At 39.2% G+C, this 20,452-nt stretch overlaps 1 protein-coding gene across 6 annotated transcripts in view; it reads left to right on the top strand.

The window, feature by feature from the left end:
• atxn2 (ataxin 2) overlaps positions 1 to 20,452 on the top strand; it is an 84,033-nt gene that overhangs the window by 37,721 nt on the left and 25,860 nt on the right. For 4 of the 6 annotated variants that reach the window (XM_080208257.1, XM_080208258.1, XM_080208259.1 and 1 more), the window contains 3 exons: positions 5,730 to 5,908; positions 8,446 to 8,655; positions 14,712 to 14,888. In XM_080208257.1, the coding sequence (XP_080064383.1) occupies positions 5,730 to 5,908; positions 8,446 to 8,655; positions 14,712 to 14,888 (566 nt within the window). The remainder of the gene's footprint in view (positions 1 to 5,729; positions 5,909 to 8,445; positions 8,656 to 14,711; positions 14,889 to 20,452) is intronic. The other 2 variants (XM_080208260.1, XM_080208261.1) reach the window with 1 other exon arrangement.

A 20,452-nucleotide genomic window follows, 5' to 3' on the forward strand; every position in this document is an offset into this window, starting at 1 on the left:
CCTAGGGAGAAAGAAATGATCATAGTACAGCTCAGTTCCATATAGCGTATTATAGTCCTAAATGAGAATCTTAAAGCCAATTACATAGGTTTGAGGAGAGAGCTGGCTAAGGCTGATTGGGTAAATAAACTCAAAATGATGGCCTTTAATAAACATTGAAAACATTTGAGGGAACTATTCAAAAAGTTCAAAATGCATTGCATTTTGGCAACAAGGTGGCAGATGAGTATAATTGGGGTTATTCTGAGGCTATTCATTTTGATAGTAAGAATGAAAAGCAGCATATATTATAAAAGGTGTGAAACTTTTAAATGTTGATATCAGGGATGCTTAGGTGCACTTATACAAAACACAACATGTAGGTGCAACAAGCAATTTAGACAAATGGCATTTGGCCTTCATTGCCAGGGGATTAGAGTGCAGGAATAAGGAAATCTTGCAACAATTTACAAGGCTTTGGGGAGACCACACCTGGAGTATTGCATTCAGTTTTGGTCTCTATCTAAGGAAGGATGTAGTATAGTAAAGGTTTGTATATTCGTTCTTTGAGAGAATTGTCTGATGATGAGTAAATTGTGCCTATGTTCTGGAGGAATGAGAGATTATCTCATTAAACATGCAAGATTCTGAGGGGACTAGCCAAGGTAGACACTAAGATGTTATTTCCCTTGACATGGGAATCTGTAACATGGGATTCAATTTCAGGATAAAAAGTCAGTTATTTAGGACTGAGATGATGAGAAATTTCTTCACGGAGGGCTGCAGATTTTGGAACTTACTGTCCCGAAGGGTGTGGATGCTGCATTGTTCAGTATGTTTAAGACTGAGAAGACTGATTTTTGGTGTCTTCAATCAACGGATATGGGAGGTGGTCAGGAAAGTAGATTTAAAGCAGGAGATTAGCTACAATTGTTTGAAAAGCTTGAGGAGCCTTCTGGTCTACTCCTGCTCTGTTCTAGTCTGAAATATCTAAATCTATTCGATGTTACACAGGATATATGGCACAGAAATAGGCTATTCAGCCCAACCAGTCTGTGCTGGTGCTTATGTTTCACTGTAGCCTCCTCGCATCTTTCCTCATCTGAATCTACCATCATACTCTTGCCTCCTTTGCTTGTCTAGCTCATCCTTAAATGCATCGATGCTATTGATGCATTGACCATCCCCTGTGAGAATGTTCCATATTTTCACTCTTGGGTAAAGAAGTTTTTCTGAATTCTCCATTGAATTTCTTGTTGACTGTCTTGCATTAATGGCCTCTAGTTATGCTCTTCCCCATGTGAAAACATTGTCTATCTACTCTTATCAAAATTTTTCAGAATTTTAAAGACATCTATCAGGTCACTCCATAGCTGCCTATTTTCGGATCAAAGAGAACGAGCCTGTCAACTGTACCCCTAATATGCATACCCACGCATTTCTGATATCATCCTCATGAATATTTTCCACTGCCTTCATATACTTTTTTTACAATATGATGACTAGAACTCTATGCAGCACTAAGTCAGGTCTAACTGAGATTTGATGCGGGTTGCATAACTTTGCTACTTTTCAATTCCGTTTCCTTAGAAATAAAGCCTAGTGCTGGTTTGTTTTTCATGGCCTTTCTAATCTTTGGTGTAATTCCACTGATCCTTGTGGAACATTACTTGCCACTTTCTTTTCCCACTTTCTGCTTTCTGTTTTGAAGCCAGTTAGCTATCCATTCTGCCACATGCTCCCTGACTCTACATTCTCAGACCTTATTTACATTTAATCAGCTGTGGCTAAGATGTGTAAAATTTCAAATGTGCTTCCATTGTGTGTCTCTCTCTCTCTCTCTCTCATCAGATTTCCTCTCTTTTTCTCTGTCGGCTAGGGGAATGCAGTTCTCAACTACACAGCATTTTGTGTTGATATGCCAAAACACATTACTGTTAGGTCACCAAAAGCAACACCAGTAACTCCAGCAATGGAGTATTTTAACAAAGTGTTTCCTCTCTCTAGTGTAAAGCTGTCATTGAAAACAATGCATGACTTACAGAAGGAGAATCCTCTGCTGGACTGGGCTAGTGGTAGCAAAGATAAGTAAAGCATCAGAAATTAGGCAAGCATTAGGTAAATTGTGACTATAATCTAACTTGCATGAAACAAGAGTTGAACTGATTAAGAAAAGGCAACTATCTCAGGTTAATCTATTAAATCATAAGATGAATGTAAGGGAAAATTGTATGAAAGAAAAGAATGAGAAAATGCTTCTTAAGTGAAAGACTTTCTAGTAATTCAGCTTGGAGAATATCATCTCTCTCACTTCTATCTTTAGTATATCTGGTATATACTATTATATGTTATAGATGGAAAGCATGAGAAAAGTAAAGAGGGAATTATGACTTTGTGAATATTTGTTAAATCACAAAGAACTGTGGAATTATAGGCACTTGGTTTTGGAAAGATCATTAGAGACGTTAGTGCATGTACAATATAGATTGTCAGAGGTAGGAAATTCCTTTTGGGAAGAGACTTGAGATACCATGGCTTTGGTGCAGGAAGTGGTTGAAAATTGCATTTAAATTAAGGGATGGTAGAAGGCCACAAGAAGAAACTTCGATCATGTCATTCAGTTTTGTATTGTCATCGCAAAGAATTGGCATGGATGTGATGAGCCATGGACTTCTGTATAGTAGTTCTGTGGAATGATTCAGTGTATAAAAAGAGAATCATCGAGGATATAGGAAAAGGGTGGGGGAAATAGGCTTAGAATTCAAAGATGTGCAGTTTAGGTGGATTGGCTTAGGTAAATTGCCCTTTAGTGTATAGCGATGTTTAGGTTTGAGGGATTAATGTGGCAAATACGTGGGGTTATGAGGATAGAGTAGTGGTGGACCTGGGTAAGATGTTTTGTCAGAGAGTTGGTGCAGACTTGATAGGCTGAATGATCTCTCTGCACTGTAGAGATTTTATGCGTCAAATTTTCCACTTGATTTGTCAGCTGGCTTAGTTTTCTTATGTTTCTTTGTGTTTTCAGATTATTATTCATAATTGATTTTTGTGAAAGCCGAGCCAAATTTAAAGAATTTTTAATCTAAGGTTTTTTTATTGGCATCACACTGTGTGATAAATATGATGATATAGACAGGAAGAGAGTCAATTTAAACAGCACTAATTTATCCTCTACCCATCAGTAAATAGAAAAGTATTTTGACTTGCTTCCTTTTTAATAAATGGTAGCAAATTTCCCAACCCCACAGTCTTTGTGATCCTGTTCCTACTAATAACCCTGACAGCAAACACAAAGTAGGGAGAACTGGGGGAGGGAACCGAGTGCAGGGTGTCGAAATTTGCTGATGACGCCAAGATTGGTGGAACGGCAAATTGTGCAGAGGGTGTGGAGAGTCTGCAGAAGGATCTAGATAGGCTGGGCGAATGGGCCAGGAACTGGCAAATGGAATTTAATGTTGGCAAGTGCGAGGTGGTCCACTTTGGTAGGAATAATGGTAGGAAGGACTATCACTTATGTGGCGAAAAACTGCAGCAGGCGACAGTGCAGAGGGACCTCGGGATCCTTGTGCATGAGTCGCAAAAACCCAGCCTGCAGCTGCAGCAAGTGGTCAGGAAGGCTAATGGGATGCTGGCCTTCATAGCGAGGGGGATTGAATATAAAAGTAGGGAGGCCTTGCTGCAGCTGTATGGGGCACTGGTGAGGCCGCAGCTGGAGTACTGTGTGCAGTTTTGGTCGCCGCACTTACGCAAGGATATTTTGGCCTTGGAGGGAGTGCAGAAGAGGTTTACTAGGCTGATGCCGGAGTTGAGGGGGTTGAGCTATGAGGAGAGGCTGAATAAACTAGGCTTGTACTCGTTAGAGTTTAGAAGAATGAGGGGAGATCTCACTGAGACATATAAGATGATGAATGGGATGGATAGGATAGAGGTGGAGAGACTCTTCCCACTCAAAGGACAGTAGGACTAGGGGGCACAGCCTCAAGATAAAGGGGGGGCAGTTTAGAACGGAGTTGAGGAGGAACTTCTTCACTCAAAGGGTGGTGAATCTCTGGAATTCTCTGCCCGTTGAAGTGGTGGAGGCTGCCTCGCTAAATATTTTCAGGACGCGGGTTGATGGGTTTTTGATAAGCGAGGGGATTAAGGGTTATGGGGAGAGGGCGGGAATGTGGAACTGAGCCACAACAGATCAGCCATGATCTTATTGAATGGCGGGGCAGGCTCGAAGGGCTAGATGGCCTACTCCTGCTCCTATTTCTTATGTCCTTTTAAAGATGAGCTTATTGCATATGTTCAGAGGGTTCACAACATTCCCCTCTGCAAGCATAAAGAGGATAGAGAAAAAATTTGCAGTACAGGGACTACAGAGAAAATTGGCTCACATGAGGTCCAGAGTCCAAAATCAAAGCCCAACAAGGAATTCCTTCATGGAGTTTAGTTGGCTGAAAAGCAAGTCCTAGAAGTTGCTATTCTGGTGATGTTTATGTAAATAGTCTATAGAAATGAATCCATTTTTGTAAAAATGGTGCAAATTTTCAGCAGAATCAGGGTAGATAGGGCCATTGTCCAACCTGGCCAGAATGCCCTCTGTGTGGCCTATGTGTTAGATGATATGGCTGCAGCTCTAAAAGGGAATATTAACTTGCTTAACAGGCCAGAATCTTAGATCATGTGGTTGTAACTCCTCCCCAAGGTCTTCAACAAAGGATATTTGTCCAGAGTGTCAGATGTGGCTTGATTTCAGGATTATTAACATCCCTGTCATTTATGGGCTAAAAAGAATGTTTGAGGGCATCATTGTCTTGAAGTTGGGCTGTGCACTCCTGTGGTGGTCTATTAGAAACTTCTCAGAAGTAACGTGGTGTGACATTTCTGCCACCGTAACTTGTCTTCCTTTCGGGTAAATAATAGACAATTCACAGGTAGAGAATGAGCCATCTTCGTGATATTTATTCAGCCAAAATGTCCGTTTTAAAATTGAGATAGCAATAGGATATAAGTATACAGTACTTCTGTTCCGTCACGATTGTTAATTTTTTAAAAAGTTTTTAAGTGTCGCAAGTAGGTTTACCTTAACGCTGCAATGAAGTTACTGCGAAAATCCCGGAGTCACCACACTCCGATATCGATATGTGTACACTGAGGGAGAATTTAGCATGGCCAGTGCATCTAACCAGCATGTCTTTCAGACTGTGGGAGGAAACCCACGCAGACACAAAGAATGTGCAGACTCCACACAGATAGTGACCCAAGTTGGGAATCGAACCTGGGTCCCTAGTGCTGAGAGGCAGCAGTGCTAACTACTGTGCCACCCTAATTATTATAACTCCGACTTTTAACTTTTCTGTAGAAAAGATTGTTGCCTATAACCAGCGTATTAAAAATGTATTATAATAATGATTCTAAATTCAACAAACACTGAGGATGCAATTCTAGGCGTACATAGTATTTTCATACAATGCAATGAACACCTTGTTGCCAGAACATCAATTAAAAATGCTATTTTTGCCATAAATTGGCAGAAGGGTAGCCATTCAGGATCTTGTTATGCTGTTCAACAAACACTTGGAAGGGTAATTTTGCAAAGATTGGATATAGAAACAACTTGTCTTTTTTGAGTTACTCCCAATGGTCTAACTTCAGTAATCATTCAATAGGCATTTGGTGCCTGTGGATGTTATTTTTCATTTTGTGCAGTTATATTTGTGAATTGATCAGAAGATAAAATTAATTGTGTGCTTTTTTTTATATAGAGAGAATAAGTACATTCCACCGGGGCAAAGGAATAGGGATGGAATGTCTTGGGGAAGTACACGACAACATTCACCAAGGATTGGACAATCTGGTTCAGGCCCTCCACCTTCTCGGGCTGGATCTCATACACCTGATTATAGTCCAAATTCTGGAACAGATCAAAGAGTTGTTAATGGAGGCAAGTATTTACATTTAAGAAGGAGACAACGGTCAAATATGAATTGTACAAGTGGTCAGTATAATCTAAAGTTTCAGTAGATTAGCAGTGAAAAGAATTAAAAGGTTATCTGAGTTTATAAATGGTTCTTTTACATTTAGTTCAGTTAGACATCCTGTACACTTTAAAATGGGCATTGCAATATGTACTGAATTTATTGACAAAATATTTATGTACTTTGGACCTCAATTCTGTTTGCAATGGCAATTATGCACTCATTTAAATGTTGCACTGCCCATCTAGTACATTATATCATTTGGATAATGGTTTGGGCCTGTTTAAATCTAGATCAGTTTCAGGAAAGAGGCTTGTTTGGTTTTCACTTGGTGGGTTCAGACCAGCTCCACATCACCTTTTATTGTTTGTATATAACATCCCGTCCATGGTGCCAGAGAGGTTTACAGATACGTAAGATGAGCAGGAAACTCTTTGGGTAAATCTATATTTTTGATAAAAGATTGACACTACTATGCTGTCCATTTGCAAATGTGCTCCATGGTTTCTTAGTTTGAGTTCTTTTATATCCTGATGTTTAAAGTTAAGCACATTTGTTTTAAATTATTAATCCTAAAGTTCATGTTCTTAGATGTGGATTTGTCCTTCCCTTCTTTCCTCCACATAAGGTTGCTTTGTAGGCCAGCTTAAAGTAATTGTGAAGTGTAATGGGGTTTTAGCTGTACTCTTTAGGTGTAAAAACACGCAGGGTTTTCTCTATTAAATGTATGTTATTATACTGCACGCTAATGTAATGTGCTGCAAAACATTTCAATACCAACTGTTTTGATCATTTTAGCGTTTAGGAGTTGGTTCATATACATAACCTGAAGTTGCTGTCTTTTCAGTTTTATTGCCAAGTGCATTTGCCGTACAATTTTCTAGTACATCAAAATGCTAAACCTCAATTTAACCACAGTTAGTTCTATCTGACATGAAGATCGATGTGAATTATATTACAATGGGTAATATACCTGAATATTAAGAGAGGTAAAATTTTCTAATTCGCTTTTAATTAGACGCGGGTTTCTCAATTCACTGGAAAATATCAAGAGCAATTCTTCAATGAAGTTGAAGTGTGCATTTTATTTTAAGTGTTTGTCTTTTGCAAAATAACATTTTTGTGAATTTTAATTTGCTGTTGGTACCTCAAATCATAAGTTTTTCAAGTGTATTCACAAGTATGTATTTTTAAAATAACCACATTGACACCTGATTTTTAAGGCAATGTGGCTTCCATTCCCAGAGTACGAATTTTATTCAAAATTAAACACCAATGGATTCATTCTAGTGGTCCTCATCCATTAAGAAGATAGTGTGGCACAATAAGTTAACTCATCATTTTATTTCTAGGAACAGTCAGGCTGAAGAGATGGGGAAAAACACTCTTGCCTGCAAGAATCTTGTGCGTTTAACAGTTTTTGAACCTGTTCGCACTGGCTTTGAACCTACAGCACATTATTTAGAATGATTTGGTTTTTCTTGTGCTCCACAAGGGTGGCTGATCTGAGAAATAGAAAGAAAAATTACTGTGAACTCCTGCAGGGGTATATTGAGAAGATGATGCAACTTTTCCTTGCCTTTGATTATACTAAAACATCATGTGTTTTATGTTGAGATTAAGAACCTGAATGAAAGTGGACTATTTTTAATGTTGACATCTTTGGACCCTGATGAGCTCGGAAATTCACCAAAACGGTTGATTTAAGAACGTACTTCCTTCCTCTTCCCTTGCTTTTTCGTAGTATCTAAGTATGCCCCTTTCACAAAATAAAATGTAGATTTGTCACCCTTGCAACTTCAACTAAAATTTTGTAATTCTTTTGTTCTGGTTTTCTAGTCAACTGAATGAACTTGGCAATCAATAAACTCCAATACCCATCGATAAAGACAATTTTTCCATGCCCCCTGCACCCCCCCCCCGCCAAATTCCTGCACTGACTTACCTAAATTTTAAATATCCCTGCTAATTAAGAAACATGGATTTATTTTTTCTAAGCCTGATTACAGTGACAATTTTGTGCTGCTATGTGTGGATGTTGCATTTCTGAAACTTTGGTACATATTTTAACACCTCTTGTTAAGTGATTGATGGAGTATCACTTGTTGAAAGTGCCTCAGAACAAGGAACAAATTCAGATTGCGACCAATTTATTAAATATGTAAATCTGAGTCTTTATGCACATCAGAAGTATTTGCTTTCCAAACGCATCTTCCTAAAATGCAAAATCCTGGTTTTACCTCCCAAAATGTCACGGTAAAAGACAAGGTTTTATGAAATGTTGGATATTACTTTCCTCTTTTTGTGCCAATACGCTATACGTAGAGTGCTTTATCTTTTTAATTGTGCATAATGTTTTGAAATGTAGCTTGAAAAGTTCAGTGCAAATTTATTATAACTATTTACTGTCTTGTAAAGTGTATATAATTTGTCATTTTCTGTTACTTGTATTCCCATATTTTTCTTTAGTTTTTACTTTCCTTCATATCATTTGTTCTGTCAGGTGTTGCCTGGCCATCGCCTTGCCCATCTCCTTCCTCTCGCCCACCTTCTCGCTATCCGTCAGCTCCCAACTCTCTTCCACCTCGGGCAGCCACTCCTACCAGGCCGCCCTCCAGGCCCCCTTCACGGCCTTCAAGGCCTCCGTCTCACCCCTCTGCTCATGGTTCTCCAGCTCCTGTCTCTACTATGCCTAAACGCATGTCTTCAGAAGGTACCACAGTTAGTCTGTCCATATGTTTGTTTAATTTCTTTGCTATATAGTATTGCAGTAGTACTTTTGTTTCTTAACCTGCAACCTGTATGATGTTTGAAAACTAAACCTATTTAATCCTTCTGCTTTGCCATTACGTTGTCCATAACCAGCTTTCCTTAAATTTATTTTTTAGTTATTGTATATGAATGTGTTTTCAAGATAATGTGAGATGATCAAAGGTGCATGTTGGTTACACAAAATGACTTGAAAAAGTAATTAAAATACAAAGGGATTCTTGTGACATTTAAGTAGGAATATTTTTATATGGCTCTTAATCTGAAACATTATCATTTACACCACATGCAAGTTAGTTTGTTGGAAGAGTAAGTAACACAAACAACTAAGTGACCAGAGATCGTAATGACATTATAGACTCCCAAAGGACAAATACACAATCATTTACAAATTTAACTTAAAATTTATTGTCTTGGGGACCTTTCCTTTGTTTTACAGAATTAGCCGTAATCTTAATGTTTAGATATTGCAGTAAGTAAAAATTCAGAAATAACTTGAATTTTTTGAACGTCTATCTTGTTGTTTTTCCTCACACTTATGCAGTGAATTACGTTGAGTGCTCTGACTGTTATGTAGGCAATTTGAAATAACCACATAGTGGAAGGCTTCACCGTAAGATTCTGAACAGCTCCTCAAACAGGGGGATGAGGGTGCTAACTCAAACACAACAAAAGCAAAATACCCTGAGTGCTGGAAATAAAATAAAAATACAAAATTCTGGGAATACTCTGCAGGGTTGGCAACATGTAGAAAGCAAAACAGTAAATATTTCAGTTTTAATGAATGCTTATTAACCTGAAGCCATGGGCATGATTTCCTGGTTCTACTGAAATCGAGGAATTTTTGGCTAGCTCACCATATGCGTTGCAGCGGGACCTGCCATACCTGGGCTGGAAAGTCCTGCCAATAACTCTTGTTTCTCTCTACACAAGGTGCTATCTGATCTGTTGAGTATTTTCAAATTCTTTGTTTTTATTGGGAATTTTAACTAAATAGCCAACCACCTCAGGCCTAGCTTCGTATCCAGTCAAATCAGTGAGGCTCGGTTACATCCTCTGGTTACGTGCATGTTACCTTAGTTGTAATTATTTTATAAGGATTTGGGTACTGTTGCCACCTTTGAGCTAAAACTGCTTTCTGTGCATTCCTGTGCATAATGTTTTTATTATGTGAAATTGCATTTATATGTAAAATTAATTTCTTGAGGTATTGCTACGTGGCTGCTTGAGGGGCCAGTTTATATGGCAGCTTCACTGCATGTTTGCGGCTGTTTGATGCATTTTCATGAGAGAAATGTTTATTGAAGCAAATGACTTTCAGAAGTTTAATGTCTAAATATTTAATAATGAATTCATATTCTGAGTGATAAACATTTGTAGATTAATTTGCCAACAGTAACTCAAAGATATAGTGTTGTGGGTATGCATAACAGAAGTTGACATTTGTACTTGAAGTGAAAACCTTGAAAATAGTAGTGATACAAGTGATTTTTCAGCAAATTTCTGAAGAATAAATCATGTATATACTCTAAATAATTTAAAGCTATCCTTGTATATGAAAAAAACTACTTGTTGGTTGTTGTGGATACTGCAATGTCATTAAACTAGAGGATGGGGAGAATCAGTCACGGTTTCCTGGTCTGAATCACTGCTAAGTAATACTTGCTGGAAAATGTAGATGTGCAGTAGGTGAGCATAGAATTGCACTGAACAGGGAATGTAGCTTGCTCACCTTCATCAAGGCAAATTGGTTGCTGCTAGCTGCTATCTAGCGTCACTTATGAGGAATGATTTATTGGACGAGGTAGCAGAAGACTGGATGTACCAGTATAAATTGTCTTTAGGGAGAAGGATGTAAAATCCTCAACCTGATGCTAGTCCTTTTCAGGCCTATTCTTTGTGGGCTATGAAGTGATGTGTGGTATCTGTTCTGAGTCCATTTGGGGGTTTATTTTTCAATATGCTTGCATTTCAAGTAGTTAATTTTGTTGTCAGATTGATTTAACACATGCTACAAACTGGCAGTTGTCACTTTATTCATGTAAACACCTATTCTAATAGTCATCAGTGTAAATAGTGAAACAAGTCATATCTGTAAATGCTAGTGCATTGACCATTGCATTTGACATGGAATGTGATGGTCCACAGCGTGCACTTTTTTTTTGCATTTCTTTATTACCGTCAGATTGCAAGTGGTGTGGGCTGACTTTCCAATGTGTTAGTGAGATGTTTGCTGAATTATTGTACTTTCAACACTATGTTGTGCCTTTGAGAACAGAATCAGGGTATAATGCTAAACATGATTACAAAATGTTTTAAAGCCTCCAAATTCTATATACCAAATATTTTGTATGTCATGGTTAAAGTCATAAGGTAAACAGCGTGCTTAAAGCTAGCTGAGGTCTGAGGAGCACTACGGTCTTAATTTCAGTTTAATTTGTTTTGCTAACTAAACTGCATATGAATTATATGGAAGTTATACCTGAGCCTGTGCCTTATGATGAATGTGACGAAATGCCCCTTTCCTCCTGAAATTGATTCTTTCATTGGGGGATTGATCACATTTCATGTTTTGAGCTTGACAGTTTTCAGTGTTACAGCCCCATTCTGGTCTGATGAACATTATGAATCTGAAATGTGCATGTGATCATTGAGAATTGGCTTTACTGACTTTTGGAGCTGAAGACGATAGCTCTATTTGCCTACACAAAGAGTGAAACCTCAAAAAGGATGCAAAAACCCAAGGAAACAGGAAGAGGTTAAAAAAAAACAAGAGGACAGGATGAAGTGAAAAAAAGTCCAATAAGGGAAGAAGACCGGGGTAAGGAACAAGAACTAATAAAGTTAAGGAAAGGGATGACAGGTTCTAATTCCCTTAAGTGAAGTTTGGCTTGGGAGAAGCCCTGGTAGTTGAAGAGACTGCAAAAGTAGCTGCAAAGATCTGAGAAGGCAACGAAAGATTGGTAATTCTGTGTTGCAGGGAGTTGGATAAGGGTATATCTTTTGAAACAGTAGTGTTCTGCTTAGAACAGCTGAAGAGCTGAAATTGCACTTTTAGGTTGATATTTAAGGGCATTTATTGTGTAGTGTGATGAGTTTGACCATAATTTACCGTGGATAAGTTCCTGAGAAGTGAACAATCCTGCTCTGATTCAGATGTGGCCAAATCAACAGAATCTCGGGACACTTACTTGGCCTTTGGATTTTCATGGGCTGGTGATTACTTTTGCCCTGGCCCAGAATCCCTAATTGTAGAAGAAGCTCTTGAACACTGCACTGGTACCAAGTAAGTTGAAGTGCCATTTGATTACAAAACATCGTTCACTCTCCATCAGGATGTACATTCCTTTGAATGCCTGAGAGAACAAAGCTGAAATCAAAATCAAGACAAGTTGGAATGTGTCCAGATTTTAGATAATGCACAGGAGATGAGTTACCTGATGGTGAGTTCATAGTGACGTTGAAGAAGTCGCTTGGCATTGCCAAAACCCTAATTCTGCCGGAATGCAAATATATTGAGAGGAATGTTGGGACCTGATGTCGCCAAAGAAATCCATAAAGTTCCTCATTCTGATAAAATACTCAAATGATGTATTGACGAAATGTCAGCTGATATTGGCCAAGTGATTTGAGAACAATTAAAAATGTGTAAAAACCCATCCTGTGGATTGAAGACTCCACAGATATTAAAGGGCACTGCCAGCTCTTAACCAATGGTGGGGATTCTATCAGAATTTCTTGTAAAAAGAAAATGCCCAGTCATGTGACAGGAGGGGAAACCTTTTGTGTCACACCTGCCCATCTGGAGGAAAACAATCTTGAATTGGACCAAGTGCAATAGCATCTGCACTGACAGAGCTTTTCCATGGCTGGGAAAGCCCAACTATTTGTGAGTAAGGTGAAAGAGCAGAACCCTGGCATCCAGGTCAACCATCGTACCCTGCACTATGAAACCCTTGTTGCCACAACAATGCCATCTGTGTTTTCCAGCAGTATTAGACAGAATGGTCCAAATCGTGAACTATCTAAAATAATGTCCTTTGTTTTTGTGCTTGTTTACTTTTTTTGTAAAGAGATGGGAGCTGAGTGCCAGGGTTTGCTTGTGCGCATGGAAGTTCTCTCCTGTGTTTGAGCTCCGTAACATGCTGAAAAAGTTTTCAGCGCTGCATAAATTGCCCCACAGATGTTTAATATGTGGTACCACTTGGTGTGCTAAGCTTGCAAAACTTTGTTACGTTCAGCCATCTGCATGAGCTGAATGGCAAAATGAAGGGGGGAAAACAAGCAAATTCTGACCACCACAGATAAACTTCAAGGCCTTCAGACCAAAACTGGCTGTTTGACAGGAAAAAGTGGTAAGCATGTCAATTGAAATATTCAAATTGACTGACATCTGTGAATCCTGCTGGCAAAACCATACTCAATCTCCTCTTCATACATCTTAAAACACGACAAGAGAAGTTTAAATGTTTCTTGCCCTTCATGAGTATGGAAATTTTAAGTGGGTGTGTGATCCATTTAGTTCACTTTTGAATCATCAGAGAACTTGCTATTAAAAAAACAAGAGGAATTTGCAGAGCTCAAGATAGATCATACAATGAAACTGAGGTTTGCAAAGATGCCACTGGATTCATCTGTGTTGCCTGTGGGACAATAATATCTTAGCTATTTCAGATCGTAGTAGTAGCTGTTACTGTTTCCCACAGCCTACCTGCGCAAGTTGGCTATCTCAACACTGGTTTATTGGACGGAGCACCTGTGTGTAGGGCAAAACTTGAGTTGTCCTGTCATCAGTTCCTTTCTGGATCAGAAACTCTCCTCTGAGGCAGGCTCAGATGTCATACTTACATTGCCTGTTAGATGCTGCTCACTGCATTTCCTTCATTTACAAACTTTCACATTAAGAAATGCAGACTTAAACAAAACAAACAACTGACATCTTTGATGGGAAACACTTTTAAATTGTGTACATTTTCAATAAAATATACTCAATTTGACATGAAATTGATGAAAAGGCTTTAATTACAAACTACTTTAGCTAATGAAAATTGTATTTGATGGTGGCTTGACACTTTTAGGATATTTTTGAGACAAAAGCTTTCTGCTCAGGGGCTGTTCAGTTGGAGAAAAGGGTGGTGTGCCTCAATTTTTGGATAAAAATGTCATGGCATTAAAAAATGATTGGGAGACACTGACATTGATTGGATGGGCCAGGTGACCTAGATTTGTGCTGTATTTTCTATATAATTCTATGAATTAAAAATGTCGTCTTTGGTTCAGATTGATGAATTGACAGCACCAGGCAACAGTTTCCTAACTTTGTAACTCAAAATAATCCTTAAAGTTTTACTTATCCCAGTATTTTTTGGTTTATAATCTGTCCTGTTCATGTCTTTTTCGGTTCAGCATTACATACGTACAGTGTACTGAGCTTAAAGCAGAAAGATGCACAAACATTTTTCATTAGTCCTCAAACCTTATTTTATGGATGTAGAGTCCTGAATTTCCATTTTTTAACATCTTTAAAAGAACTTATTAGTGTCAGTGTGGTATTGATCATACTAAAAGTTGATGTCCAAAATTCAGTTAAAAATTGTCTAAAATGCAATAGCTACACTGCTTAATGAAAGTTTATAGTGAACTAAAAAAACTGTCAGCGACACACAAGTAAAGAATTTTATTAATTAACAAATTAATTAAAAGCTCAGTGTAAATTCCTATGGAATTAAAACCTTCAGTACAACAGATTCTGAATCTCTTGGCCTCTGGAATAATTGACAGATGTATGGTTAATTCCATGCACAGGGCAAAAAATGGCTGTAGTCTTATGAACTGCAGTGGTATACTACTGTCTGAGTGCACTACTGACATAGGTCACATCACTGCAAATATATTCAGACACTCTGTCTGTGTGACCTAAACTTGGAGATCATTAGTCTCTTTGATTTGCTTGCCATTTGCTGTGTACTAATATTTATTACATTTTGTTTTGTCGTCAAGGTCCTCCACGGATGTCTCCGAAGGCACAGCGCCATCCTCGACATAGAGGTCCTTCTGGTCGAACTGGCATGTCTTCAGGTTCAGATTTCATATCCCATAATGTATCTGGAGAGATTTCTACTCCTGTAGCACGAAACAATGCTTCAGGAGGGACTTGGTCATCTGTAGTTAGTGGAGGTAAATCCGTTTAAGCTGAAAATGGTGAATGTAATGCTGGTGTTTTATGCTTTTTACCAGATTGTGTGATTGCTTAGCAATAACAAACTACATTTAGATATGTTGCTGGACAGAATTAGTTGAACAGATTTATTTGGTGGTAAAAGCCTCTAGCTTTCGGAGCGCTGCCCTTTCATCAGGTAAGTGGGAGTTCTGTTCACAAACAGGGCATATAAAGACAAACTCAATTTACAAAATAATGGTTGGAATGCAAGACTTTACAGGTAATCAGGTCTTGAAGGTACAGACAGTATCAGTGGAGAGAGCATTAAGCACAGGTTAAAGAGATGTGTGTTGTCTCCAAACAGGACAGTTAGTGAGATTTTGCAAGCCCAGGCAAGTTGTAGGGATTACAGATAGCGTGACATGAACCCAAGATCCCGGTTGAGGCCGTCCTCGTGTCCAGTACTTCCCCGGAGCAGAGAAGGTATGACATCTTCTCTGGAGCCTTCAGCATGTCATTGATGAAGGTGAACATCTTGCCAAGGCCATCCCACACCCTCACTTGCCTTCAAATAACAGCACAACCTCAAACAGACCATTCTCTGCAGCAAACTACCCAGCCTTCAGAAGAACAACGATCCCGACACCACACAACCATGCCACAGCAAATCTGCAAGACGTGCTGGATTGTTGACACAGATGTCATCATCTCACATGAGAACACCATCCACAAGGTACATGATACATATTCTTGCAACTTGGCCAATGTTGTCTACCTGATATGCTGCAGGGAAAGATGTCTAGAGACATGGTACACTGGGGAGGCCGTGCAGATGCTACGACAACAGATGAATGAACACCACTCGACAATCATTAGGCAAGTGTGTTTTCTTCCTGATCTTCGGGTAAGCTTTCTCCAAGGCAGCCTTCACGACACATGACAACGCAGAGTTGCTGAGCAGAGACTGTTAGCCAAGTTCCGCACACATGAGGACAGCCTCAGCTGGGATCTTGGGTTCGTATCACACTATCTGTAACCTCTATGACTTGTCTGGGCTTGCAAGATCTCACTAACTGACCCGTCTGGAGACAATACGCATCTCTTTAACCTGTGCTTAACGCAGTCTCCACTCACATTGTCTGCGCCTTTAAGATTTGATTACTGATAAAGACTTGCATTCCAACCATTATTTTATCAATTGAGTTTGTCTTTATAAATCCTGTTTGTGAACAGAACTCCCACTTACGAAGGGGTAGTACTCAAAGCTAGTGGCTTTTGGCTACCAAATAAATCTGTTGGACTTTAACCTGGTGTTGTGAGACTTCTTACTGTGTTTATCCCAGTCCAAAGCCGGCATCTCCACATCAGAATTAGTTGTCCTGGTGCTCTTGGATTCTGACACTCTGTGGTGAACAGAGATTTTTGAAGTTTTAAAAATGACCTTTATTTTCATGCTACACCAAGGGATCTGATACACCAGTTGATGGCGCACCAGAGAGACCTGAATGAAATATTACACGCAGCTTATTTTCAGGTTCAGTTACAAGTAATTAGCATATACCAATCAAAGATTTACATTTGCTCAGAAATTCTCTATATCCACTCACAACTAATAGTTAGGATTACATAGTTAGGATATAGTTGTCCAATTATAGCTTGTGCATGTCTATCTATTTATAATATCAAATGTTTTCTTACCTACCACCTTCCAGCATATGTCTAACCAATAGAATATTAACCTCTCATGTCCATTGTTCCTTATTATAACAGATACTGACAAACTGCAGCTGCACACAATTCAATGGAACTCTTGTTTGTGTATTGTGTAATTGAATTAACAGCTTATTTGATTTTTAAACTGGTGATTATTAACCCTTTTCAGATAAAATCCTTTATGCTTTGTCCCATGAGTTAGCAATTAGTTTGGTTCAAAATGGGCCAATGCCAAGGGAAGGGATTAGAATTTTATCAAAGGTTAATTCTAATAATTGTATGTTGAGGAAGAATGAATCTGAAGCTAACTTGTACCTTAAAACAGGTTAATTTCCAAAGCATCGATGCCAAGTCACAAACTGTTCCTGTTCCTCTGAGACATTCGATTTATATATTCTTACAATTATACCCTAATCTTTTCCCAACTGGGGACAGCTGTGCTTAATTGCCAACTTAAAGCATGCATTTCATTCCAATACAGACTGGCTTCAGTCTTCTGGATGTTGGTCAAGCAGTTAAGGGAGTCGAGAGAAGTAATGAAGAGGGAGACTTTAGTATTGTCAGCATACATTGGAAGCTGACCCCATGACTGGATAATGGCACCAAAGGACAGTATGCAGTTAAGGAATAGAAGGTTACCAAAGGCTGATACTCGGGGTCTCAGGTTATCATATGAGGTCTCAAAGAGAAACCTTTGCTGCAGATGATCTGCTTTAATTGGATAGTTGAGTGGAACCAAATAAGGATAGTCCCAATGAGCTGGAAAGTGGAGGAAAGGAGGAAATACCATATCCATAGCTAATGATGAATTAAGAGCAAGGAGGGGAAATACATTATTTGTGATCATGTTTAGGGATATTTCATTGCTTTGGAATTGTTGAAAACCTAATTCAAGAGATTCAAACTTGGACTTTCAGGAAAGGTGGGTGTAGATTTAGGAGACAATATGCTCAACTTTGGAGAGGAAAGGGCAGTAATTCACAAGGACAAAGGTGCCAAGGTGTCTTTTTTGGGGAGAGTTGAGAGTTGATGGTTTTGAAAGCAGCAGTAGCACCTAATGTTCAGCTAGCTTTCGGAGAAAGAAAGAGAATTCTGATCATTTTAATGGGTGTGTGGTCAATTTGAAATGTTATATTATGTAGAAAATGAATTTCCTACAATACTTGGATGTATTTTTCAGCACACGTTGCAGTGTTTTATCAGTGCTTGTCTCGTGTATTCAATGAAACACAAGCTTTTTAAAATTGTACCCCCATTTTAGTTCATACGTTGAGATGAATGTACTGAATCTGCTACCCCTATGCTATGTGAAATCAATGAAGACAGTCTAAGCCTAGTTCATTCTTGTTATGAAGCTGTTAAAACAGAGCTGCCAATAGTAATGCACTACATTGGTCATTATACTGATGTTATAAGGTTGCAGGCATACAAATATATGTTCGAATTAGGAGCAGAAGTAAGCCATTCAGCCCCTCAAGTCTGCTCTGCTGTTCAGTAAAATCATGGCTGATCTGATGGTGGTTTTAACACCACTATTCTGCCTACCTTCAATGCCTTTGAATCCTTTGTTATGAATTATCTACCTCTGCCTTAAAAATATTCGATGACCTTGTCTCTACCGCTCCCTGGGAAGGAGGATTCCACGACTCTCAAAAAAATTCTCTTCGTCTATCTTAAATGGGAAAATCCAAGCTATTTCCCTCTTGGGTAAGCATTGTGGAGCCTCAGGAAAATTTTCTTGTCACAATTTCTCCATTTTATGCTTTAAGACTGGTTGATGACAGTAGCAGGAATCCGCTACTATAGAGCGCTATTTTGAGTACAGTGTGTTCTTGAGCCTTTCTGCTATGTAATTGTATTACTGGTGTCTGTTGAGGTTTCTGAACTTGTGTGGGTTTTGGAGGGCTTTTCAGTTTGCAGCAGGGTGGCCTACAAGCAAGACCTGTTTTACTCATACTCCTGTTTTCATTGCTGTTACTGTTCTGCTGAGTTGCAGTTAGTGGTAATCTTAATTTTATTATCTAAAGAAGATCCTTTTAAACAATGCATTTGACTAACTTTATTGTGATCTCAAGTTACCACATCTTTTTGACGACAAGAAGAAAATGTCAGGAAAACAAAACAAAGATTTTCATTGTTTAGCATGGCAACACAAGGTCCAGACTGCCCAGATAGGCTGGTCTCTGGCAACAGCAAAGACAGCATTCAGCGTTGGTTAAAAAGTGAAGCAACACTTACCTTTAAGAAGGCTCTTGAAGTTTCTCAGGGCATGGACATGGCTCCCAGTGGTGCTAGATGTATTCAGCAAGCTAGTGATGGTGCCCAGTTGGACACTGCACCAAACACAGAAAGGTGAAAATGGTGTGGAGTGCCATACTTGTGTGGAGGGCACACTATGCGAGCCATTGCAAGTTTATGGACACAGTTTGTCACCAATGCAACAAGATGGGGCAATTAGCGAAGAAATGCAGGGGTGTGAAAAGCAACGTGAAGGCTGAGCAAGAAAATTTAAATTTGAGGAATCCTCAGGCAGCCCCACACCAAGTGGAAAGCTCGGAGCAGGCAGAGCATATTTAGAACATGCTTAAATGTTAATGAACACAAATGCAATCTATTTATATGACAGTGGTGGTGAATGGGAAGCAAATCAAGGTGGAGGTAGTCAAGGAGCCTCTACATCCATAATTAGTAAAAAGACCTGACATGGAACTCTAACTGAGCGCCAGCCTGGCAGAGATTAGCTTTTGGGTGTTCACTGGAGAGTCCATACTTTTGCTCAGGACATTTGAAATCCATATGACAAATAATCAGGAAACAAGGGCACGGCTGCTTGTGATGAAAAGAGAGGGGCTGAGTTGGCTAGGACGTGACTAGCTCAGCAAAATTCCATTGAAGTAGAGTGAGATCAAGTACCCAAGGATGACAGTTCATCCTTAGGAGTGGTCGCATAGACTGTGCTCCAGACTTCATGTGGACCTTTCATGTTTTTCTCGATTGTAGATGTGCATTCTAAATATTTGGAAGCACTTATTGTGAGTAAAATTACAGCTCCTGTTACCATAGAGAAGTGGCGTCCCATTTTTGCAACTCATGATTTACCAGCTTTGCTTGTTTCAGATAACAGCACAAAGTTTACAAGTGAGTTGTATCAAAAATTCATGCAAAGAAATGGTATATGCCACGTGTGTACTGCACCGTTCCATCAGGCTTCAGAGCGAGCTGTTCAAACTGTGGAGGGATTGAAGAGGATGGCAGGTTCCACCTTGAGAACAAAGCTGTCCACATACTTATTCCATTATCATATCACGCCACAATCCCCAACTGGGCGCACTCCAGTGGAATTGTTAGATAGAAGCCGAAGTCTCATTTGGGTCTACTTCAGTTCTGAGAAAAGTGAGCATGAAATAAGCAAAGCAGAAGGAGGGACATGACTAATGCTCCAAAGGGAGGCTGTTCAAACCCAATGTTCATGCTTACGTTAGGAACTTTGGTAGTAACCAGAGGTGGTTACCAGGGATAACTTTAAGCCAAAGTGGTTCAGTATCTTGGGTCATGAGATTGTGATGCAGTAAAGTTGTTTGTAGACGCTAGGAATATATTTGTTTCCGGTGTGACCTAGGGTTAGAAAAGTTCTGGCATCAGTAACCGTTACTGATAACATGGCAGAAGATAATGGATGTGGATGTTTGCCAGCAAGTTCTTTCTGAAGCTTGAGGTTTGCCATTTGACTGCTGTGAGAATGGAAGGGGAATGTTCATTTACAGAGCCTCAGCCTACTAATGTTCCTACAGTTCCAGATACAAGATTACCCAGTGGTATTGCATAGGTTGCAACACAACTACAAAGCTCCTGGCAGCTTTTCATATAA

The sequence above is a fragment of the Carcharhinus amblyrhynchos genome, chromosome 20 (genome assembly GCF_965287045.1).
Source record: "Carcharhinus amblyrhynchos chromosome 20, sCarAmb.v2.hapA, whole genome shotgun sequence".
Classification (NCBI taxonomy): Eukaryota; Metazoa; Chordata; class Chondrichthyes; order Carcharhiniformes; family Carcharhinidae; genus Carcharhinus; species Carcharhinus amblyrhynchos.